Source organism: Gadus morhua, chromosome 10 (assembly GCF_902167405.1).
Source record: "Gadus morhua chromosome 10, gadMor3.0, whole genome shotgun sequence".
In the NCBI taxonomy this organism is placed as follows: Eukaryota; Metazoa; Chordata; class Actinopteri; order Gadiformes; family Gadidae; genus Gadus; species Gadus morhua.
In genome coordinates, this window is record NC_044057.1 from 8,616,547 (window position 1) to 8,626,224 (window position 9,678).

At 48.0% G+C, this 9,678-nt stretch overlaps 1 protein-coding gene across 1 annotated transcript in view; it reads right to left on the reverse strand.

Annotated features, from left to right (window-relative positions):
- Window positions 1-3,102: 3,102 nt before the first annotated feature.
- The window catches only part of LOC115552806 (neuronal acetylcholine receptor subunit beta-2), a 14,222-nt gene continuing 7,646 nt past the window's right edge, over window positions 3,103-9,678 (reverse strand). The window contains exons 5-6 of the mRNA XM_030369145.1: window positions 6,539-7,538; window positions 3,103-4,959 (exon numbers count right to left, since the gene is read on the reverse strand). Coding sequence (XP_030225005.1) covers window positions 4,804-4,959; window positions 6,539-7,538 — 1,156 coding nt within the window. The 3' untranslated portion in view covers window positions 3,103-4,803. The remainder of the gene's footprint in view (window positions 4,960-6,538; window positions 7,539-9,678) is intronic.

The following is a 9,678-nucleotide window of genomic DNA, read 5'->3' on the forward strand; positions in this document are numbered from 1 at the left end:
TTGGACGTTTCTCCATGTCGTAAAAGTTAGGGGCGAGACTTCTGAAGACGTGCTTTTATATGGGCGTGTTACGTTAATTACGATCGATCTCAGCCGCCGTATTTATCAACACCAAGATCCTTCGTACGCTGGGATTGGTGTGATACGAAGGTTTCGTAAATCTCACGTGGGTCCTATCGTAAGATGAATCATGCGTTCAGATTTGTGCTCATTTCTACGTTCGTTTGATAAATGAGGGCCAATCAAACTACCCAAATATTTTCTCCTCATTAGATCTCATGCTATTTAGTCTAGGCTTCACCTTAAGTGCTTGTCGCAAGCACGCGCACTGGACTAGCCTACAATCATATAACTAGATTTATGATAACATAACTATTGTTGTTGCACCAGGCTAATGACAGTTCACACAGGGTTGCCATATTCCATTAAGGCACATCTTCCACTAGGAAATGTAAAACGTGCTGATTCCATTACTTTTGGAAGCATCAAGCTAAAGTTGAGGTAAATAAATCCCTTGACCACACTTTTCCATTCATAATCCATATGTTTTGTCTCTACTCCAAGAAGATCTGTGTTGTTATTATTGTAATTACTATTCGATTATTTGTACTATATTTCACTCATGATTCAACTCATTTCATTATGACTATAGCCACCCTGTGTCTGTAGTACATATCGTATTGATGAGACACAGGTCTGGTCTGTCAGTTACACGCGATCACCACTAGTGAGCAGTAGCAGTGCCTTTGATTGACCTGAGCCATACCACCCCACACAGTGCTCCCCAGCGGGGCCATGGCTCCTGTCAATTGTTTCAACTCTGAAGTCAGTTGTGTGTGTGTGTGTGTGTGTGTGTGTGTGTGTGTGTGTGTGTGTGTGTGTGTGTGTGTGTGTGTGTGTGTCTCTCTCTCTCTCTCTCTCTCTCTCTCTCTCTACTCTGAATCTTCCCAGGGGAAATGCCGTACCGATGGCCTTCTGAACACAGGCTAGGAACATAATCCATACTGCTGTGATGCAGTTAATAAATATCAACGGGCGGCCGACCGGGCTGATATAAATCCTGAGGGAGCACCAGGGAGGATATGGAGGGGAAAATAGGTCCTGTAAATTGTCTGGAAGCCCCCAACAGACACACACACACACACACACACACACACACACACACACACACACACACACACACACACACACACACACACACACACACACACACACACACACACACACACACACACACTTTCTCTCCATCTCTTCAAGTCTAGGATAATGTGGTTTTATGTGACCAAATCACTTTCTTGACAGGGTGGGGGGGACAGGGTGGGGGGACAGACAGGGTGGGGGAACAGACAGGGTGGGGGAACAGACAGGGTGGGGGGACAGACAGGGTGGGGGGGACAGAGTGGGTGGGGGGACAGAGTGGGTGGTGGGGAGAGACAGGGTGGGGGGACAGAGTGGGGGGGACAGGGTGGGGTGGGAGGACAAAGTGAGGGGACAGGGTGGGGGGGACAGGGTGGGGGAGACGGCCGATTCAGGTGGCTGATTCAGTTGTTGGACGGCCAGGGCCCAGAGCCCCCCGGTGTCCGGGACCACAGTCTCGATGCTCTGTCTGCTTTGGTCCTGATCCCCCAGGGCCCCAAGCCCCTGGACCCCCTGCCCCCTGGCCCCTGGACCCCCTGGACCCCCGGCCCCTAGACCCCCGTTCCCTGGACCCCAGTTCCAGGACCCCCGGCCCCTGGACCCCAGTTCCTGGACCCCCAGCCCCTGGACCCCAGCGGGATGTGTTGACCCAAAGGTCAAAGTTTCATGTCCAGCGGTATTTTTTCATAGATATCATTTCTAGATGCTAACAATGTCGCTGACAGGATCTGAATCTCGTTACGAAAAGGAAGGGGGGAAGAAAACAAATGGAAATGGAATTGCTCATCAAATATTTGTGGGAACAGTTTATGGGACGTTTAAAATCAATCAATGGTGCGAATGTGCTATCTACTGTCATCAACCCTTCCCCTGCATATCTACACCCAGACTAATACACACACACACACACACACACACACAAACACACACACACACACACACACACACACACACACACACACACACACACACACTCGCACACACACATACATCTCCACTCAAAACCAGCCTAGCCACTCTGTTGAATGAAATCGATGCAGATGTCAAATGTTTATAATTGACGACACCTCAAATATGCTGATTTTTGGTTGCAGACTGCGCTGCACTGGGACCCCAAGCTATGGCCGCTAAACTAAATGAACACACTCAATGGTTGCCACTCTACCAGTAGGATTATGGCACAGACTTACTGTGAGGTTGTGTGTGTGTGTGTGTGTGTGTGTGTGTGTGTGTGTGTGTGTGTGTGTGTGTGTGTGTGTGTGTGTGTGTGTGTGTGTGTGTGTGTGTGTGTGTGTGTGTGTGTGTGTGTGTGTGTGGGTGGGTGCGTGCGTGTGCGCGCGTGTGTTTGTGTGTTTGAAGTAAAATAAATAATGATCAGGCTATAGGGGAGGAGATGGCACTAAGTATTTGTGTGAACCGCTCTCCCAGAAGCCCTCGTTGCCATCTGCACATTGGCTGGCCGTTGATCCGGAGCAGTTTGAGATGAACAGACCAGAGCTCCCTCGTCCACCCCCATTACTTCTGTGGGACAGAGGAGCTCATCAACAGGACTTAAACTCTGACTAACATTCAACCTCACTAGGCAGAAGACGATTTAAAGAGACACAACATCCCCCGAGGGCTATGCGCTCCAGAAACTTGGAATCTGCTCAGTTCTGCATGAATCACTCCCAAATAGCCGAACCACTTTTTATAGGTGGAATTCTGTGATTCAAAGGTCAGAACCATGGATGGTGTTTTCCATCACATCATTTCTATATTGGTTTAAATGGATCAAAAAGGATCTAAAGAGAGCCCAATAACATTTTGAGTGTGTGTGTGTGTGTGTGTGTGTGTGTGTGTGTGTGTGTGTGTGTGTGTGTGTTAAATAACAATATAATTCTCCTAAAAGGGCATTTTTCATATTTGTCTTCACTGCAGACTTTGAGAAAACCATTTCATTTCGAGGCAATTCAAAACACCTGCTTTCCTTTTCAATTCCCTTTATTGATCCTTCAGCAAGACAAGAGCAGCATTTCTACCGGTTATCTGAACACCACTCGAAAGTAATCAGACCAAAGAAAGAATGAATGGCTTATCGATGCAGCCCATTGCTCTGGGAGGGTAAATGGACCAACACCCTCTTGGCTAGAACGGATCGCAGTGATGACAGGAGAGTGAGGGAAGACAAGCCATGAGAAGTTATAATGCCTGCTTCAACAAAATACAACAACATAACACAGGCAGGATCTCAGCCTGTCCAACTGTTTGAGAAGAGACCAGGATGTTCAAAAAGCACACAATGGGAAAGACACATGTGAAGAGACTACCAGTGTTGACCAATGAACAGTCAGTAAATACAGTATATGTGAAATACTCAGCTAACTTATAGTGACGGAGCAGACAGTCTTCAATGACACCAACAAGCCTACGGGGCTGTCTGGAGACACAGGGATAAAACAAAGTCCCCACTGCCATCTTGTGTTGATATTTGTTATCTAATAACTTCGCCAGTTGAATGTGGTTCTGAGCTGCTTCAGAGTGACCCACAGCAGAGTGTGGGAGGGGGGGTATGGGTACAGTAGAGGGTTGAGGCTAAAGAAAACTCAAGTCGAGTGAATGGTTCACCGAAGGCGGCGCCGTAAGCTGTCTGCTGCCTTTCATCATCACTTCCTGACCGAGAACGGTAGACAGGTTTGGGGGGTGGGGGCTGTGCTGTTACTTTTGGCAAGAGGTCTGTTCGTCCTCCTCTTTGGTCAGGGACCATTCCCCTTCTCACCGAGGGAGGCCATGTGATGTCCTGCTGGGCTTGGTGTTTGCGTTTGCGTCACCGTGCCCTGCTGGGCGTGGTGTGTGCGTTTGCTTGGCCAGTCCGGGGTGCGTGCATTTGTTGGCACGAGGGTGTGGTTGATGCGTGTGTTAGCGTGGGGTCCCATGTGTCTACCCGTTCTCTCGTAGTCGTCCTAATGCCCTTTTTAAGTTTGCTTAAAGAGCTGAAAAAGGCCAAAAAACACAGAACAGGTTCCCTCTTATGTCCTTGTAGGGCGGCCGTACCATCAGCCGTGGAGAGCAGGCTGAGTGGAGGAGAGAGAGAGAGAGAGAGAGAGAGAGAGAGAGAGAGAGAGAGAGAGAGAGAGAGAGAGTGAAAGAGAGAGAGAGAGTGGATAGTCCTGAGTGGTTCCTGGCTAGTTACCTCTGAGTCGAAGATTAGGTAAGGCGATACTCATCTAAAACAAAACTAGGACAACAATTCCATTAAGAACGTAAAAACCAGTGAGAGGAAAAAAAGATACCAAAAGATTAAACACTTTTGTCGGCACTAACCCATTAATCATTGTTTCCACTTCAAACTTAAACTCTAAAACAAAATGAAAGGACTTTGGCCCCACACACATGAACAGTCTGAGAGGGAGAAGGTTTAGAGGATACGGAGGATTTACCGACGCGGAGAATCAGAGCCGGATGGGGCCGGGGGGGTCGTTTCCTATTGCATAACGGTGACAGAGTGTGAAACTGTTCATATCCCTGCTGTCCCGAGCAGTCTGTGTGTGTTATTCTTAAAGCACTTTTATTTTCAGGTACCACGTTAAAAAAGACGAGAAGAGGGAGGGGCTGGGTGTGTGGGGGGGCGGGGGGGCTGTGTCTGGGTGGAGGTGTGTGTGGGGGGGGGCTGTGTGTGGGGAGCCTTCAGTTCATCTCCAGGTCGTCTGGGGTGGGTGCGTTGTAGCTCTGGAAGAGGGGCTGCATGAAGAGGCCCATGGTGCCCGTCACGCACACCAGCACGAAGATCCACAGGAAGAGGCGGTCCACCACCATGGCCACGTACTTCCAGTCCTCGATGATCTGGAGCAGGAGGAGAGCAACGTTAGTGTTGATTCATTTATTGATTGATTTATTGATTGATTCACGGATGTAGAAGATGGTTTTTTCTATAGTGACTGATGCCATGAAGGACCAGGTGGGTCACCTGTTCCTCTCGCTGGAGGGTGACTGGGGACGTTGGGTTTTGAACCCAGAACCTCTAGAACATTGGCCACTACAATATGAATCAATATAAATAATAATAATGCTATTATATTGGTTCAAAGGAAAACTATTTTGGTGTTGATCAGAATTGGTGTTGGGTCTGGTGTTGATAAAGGTTGATGTTGGGTTTGGGGTTGATAAAGGTTTGTGTTGGGGTTGATAAAGGTTGGTGTTGGGATTGATAAAGGAGGAGTTGGGTTTGGGGTTGATAATGGTTGGTGTTGATCTGGTGTTGATAAAGGTTGGTGTCTGGTTTGGGGTTGATAAAGATTGGTGTTGGGGTTGATAAAGGTTGGTGTTGGGTCTAGGGTTGATAAAGGCTGGTGTTGGCGGTTAATAAAGGTTGGTGTTGGGGTTGATAAAGGTTATTGTTGGGTCTGGTGTTGAAAAAGGTGTTCTGGGGTTTGGGGTTGATAAAGGTTTCACAGCCAATCAATTCCACTTGAGTCACACTGATGGGGTCATGGGCATCCATCAAGGATGGGAAACACAACACACCATAGTCTATCTACCCCCCGACATAAAACCAATGCTGTTCTGCTACAGCCTAGCAATACCTTCAGTAACAATGAAGCTTTCATTCGTGTGTCTCTAGCGACATTGCCATTCACGTGAAACAAAGAAAATATTATTGGAGGAATTTACTGCCATGTCCACAATTCTTCTTCAAATGCCTTTAACCTAATCTAACCCTAAACCTAACATAAAGACTGTGAGCTCAGTGCAGAGAGGGACCAGTGGTAGGCCCTATTCACACCTGGCATTGACCTGTGTCTCTGGTGATCTCTAAGTACATCAGCTCACACCATAAGGATGCGTTTCCACATTTGTCTGAAGTATTCACTTGTGACTGGATCTCATTTCCCCGCTTTATATACAAAAAACACAGACATCATTGCTATTTGCAAAGATCAAATTTGTTGCTGATTCCACTCACTAAGCTACTGGAAATTAAGAAGAAGAAGAGAATCAAAACAACAGACAATACCGAGTCTTGTTCTTGGAAAACAAAAGACAAATAAAGACAGACTTAACGCCTAGAAAATTTCTCAATGGGCTTTTCTCACGCGATTTGATGTTAATACGACACCGTAGGTTTACGATGAGGAACCGTCCCCTCTGGTTTTGTCTCACCACAGACCCACGTTGACGTGTGTGACAGGGACGTACTTTGACTTGAGCGGCAAAATCTACAAGCATGCATCAACACAACTCCATGCCTGCATGCGCACCCATATTACCACCCCCAGATACTTCCCCCAGAAACACCCCCCCCTCTCCCAAAGCCGCCCCCCCTCTCCCACAGCCCCCCCCCTCCCTCACAGACCCCCTCCTCCCCCAGACCCCCCTCCCCCACAGACACCACCCCCCATAGACACCCCCATCCCCCACGCACCCCTTCATCGTCGTCCTCGCTCTTCATCTTGTCGGCGATGTAGCGCACGCCGTCCACCGCCTCCTCCATGTCCATGTTGCACCGCAGCGTGGTGCGCTGGCGGACTTCGCTGCTCTCTGACAGGTTGTTTACCCGCCAGCCGAAGCGCTTGGCCGACTCCTCGTTGACATAGAAGGAGGAGGCGGCGTCCGACACCAGGCCCCCGCCCCCCCCTCCGGCCCCGCCCCCCCGCTGGTTCTTCCGCGGCTCCCCCGAGAAGGTCTGCTGCTGGTGCTTCTTGCGGAAGCGCTCCCGGATGTTGGAGCTGCCGGGCCGCCGCATGAACAGGAAGTAGGGCAGGCTGTGGATGAAGATGCGCTTGACCCACACGGGCATGCTGTGGGTGCTGGGGGAGCGGTGGTGCACGTTGAGCACGCACACGCTTGTGACGATGGAGAAGGTGACCAGCACCATGGTGAACATCAGGTACTTCCCTATCAGCGGCACTGCCAGGGAGGTGGGCGGGACGATCTTGGAGATCAGCAGCAGGAACACGGTGAGCGCCAGCAGCACGGAGATGCACAGCGTGATTTTTTCCCCGCAGTCGGACGGCAGGTAGAAAACCAGGATGGCCAGCGAGGTGATGAGCACGCAGGGGATGATCAGGTTGATGGTGTAGAAGAGCGGCTTGCGCTTGATGATGAAGTCGTAGGTGATGTCCAGGTAGGTGATGTCCTGGGGGTCCTCGTTCTTGCGGCCCGGCAGCGAAATGATGTCCCACTCGCCGCTGGGCTTGAAGTCGTCCAGGTTGGCGAAGTCGCTCTCCAGCATGAGGTCGATCTCCGTGTGGTCGTAGGTCCACGAGCGGAACTTGAGCGTGCAGTTTTGCTGGTCGAAGGGGAAGTCGCGCACCTCAATCTTGCAGGCTGACTTGTAGATGGCGGGCGGCAGCCAGCTAACCTCCCCGTTGTAGGAGACCACGGCGTTGCAGTAGAAGGATACCTCGTAGTTCCCGTCAGCGCTGGGGGGGAACACCAGGAGAAAGGAGGAATCAGAGTCAAGTACTGCTGACAAAATACAGAAAAATGCACACAACCTGAATTGATTTAAACCCTCAAGAACCTTTCGTATTTTTTAAACAATCAAAGGAATTTCAGTCGGAAACTTTAATGTCAAAATATGAATTTTCTGAAGAAACTGTGTGTGGTTGCATGAGCCAACTCATCGTATAAACTATTTTCCATAAGCATGCTAACATTGCTATTCCTAGGAACGCTAATAAGAGAAAACAGTAGCAATCATGCTAGGTTTCAAGTCCCTGGGCCATTTTTAAGTGAACTGTGATTGAATAATGGCGCTGATCGTTTGACTTTTACTCAGAGTTATAGGACCTCCTGTGGTCAATGTGAAACATTACTTTTTGGAGACCTGTTTCTTTAAAGTGTACCAACTAACAACTTTGATTTGTTCACCTTTTGAGTGGTTAAAGTCAGCATTTCTTCCCCATTGACTGCTTGGTGAGAACCATGACCTAAATGGTATGTACTTAAAAGGCTTACCAAATCTGAGCTACTCTGAAGCGTGTTCTGATTGTTTGAATTGTTTGATCATTTGGATAATTGAATTTTTGCTAGCTTGGCCATATTTAACAGAAGGTAGAGCAAGGTTTAGCGCGCCATCGGTTAAAGAGGTACCAAACAAACCCTACCCTTACATCCGGTTTCAATATTCATACTCAGACACCTCCAACGTGGTCACATTTGGAGTAAGTACCGTAAGTCAGGCTTTAATTATGAAGCACTTTGCTAAACCAACGTCGGTGCTTCACATGACAGAAATAACTGATGATGTTTTTAGAGTTTTAATTTGAGAATTTTGGTTCATTTGTTGCCCCATTTTCCAGATCAAATATAATAAGATAAAAAGCCGATCCAAAGGCCGGATCCAGGAGAGGACCCAGAGGGCACCCCCCCCCTCCCCCCCATGTCTTCCGCCAGCCAACCGACCTCAAATCTGCTGAGATTAGACTTTTATGTTTTTCTTTCTTATTTTTTTCTTCTTCTCCTCACCAGAGCGGCAGATGATGCATTATACATCCACACACCATCAATTATGGAGCGGCTGCGGAATACAGCCGGTCACACGCGCTCTCTAATGCACCTGGCCTTGGCTGCACTGACTGCTACACGGAGCAATGCCTACCGTTGTCTCACCACCACCCACCCCTCCCCTACAACCCCAGACTACACCTAGAGGTCTTTAGCTCTCTGAAGAAGTCATGAAGCCTCTCATGTAGGTCTTGATCTAGAGGCTGTTTTAGCTCATGTGCCCTGCGCTAAACAGTTAAAGGTTCTGCTCATTCTAAAGGTAGAATAGAGTAAACCATCGTCCACCAGGGCAAACCCGTCCAAATACTTAGAAGGGCAGGGGACGATAGGAAAGATACACAGGACGGACAGAGCTGTCCGTCTGTGTATATCATCTCTTCCCCTTATGGATAGGGAAATATCGATTGAGTTCAATTAACCATTTAGTCCCTGTGACTATGCCTCCTGTGTGAAAATGGGTTTCACAAACTTCCCCTCTTGCTCCAGCTGTGACTGCATCAGCTCTGTTGTCGGTATAATTGTGGAGAGCTGCACAGCTCCGTCTAAATTTTAGTTTTGAACCTTTCAATTTATTTATTTCAATTAATTTTAATATATTTATTTATCAAATCTTTATCGGTATTCCTGAACCCTGACTTCATGTCCATTTTTACATGATACATGTTTGTCCTCAATATGGATGCACTGTCAATGTCAATGTTTAAGTCCAAATATATGTTGAGGTAGAATCGCTATACCTAAGTCAATTTAATAATCAGATTAGATAAAAGTGACTTAAATCCTTCAATCTAAGTAAGAGGGGAAAGGGAACAGGCCGGGGCTGTGGGTCATATCAGAGGGTGTGTGTGTCGGCCAGGGTCACCATCGATCCCTCTCACTAATTCCAGAAATTCCAAATAAAAAAGTGTGTTCAACAAAAGGTAGACAGCACTCTAATATATGACATGTATTAACCCAAACAATAATACAGAAGCCTGTGTGTGTTTATAAATCAATCTGCACGCAACTATACAAACAAACTCCACACACACATACACACACTCCACACACACA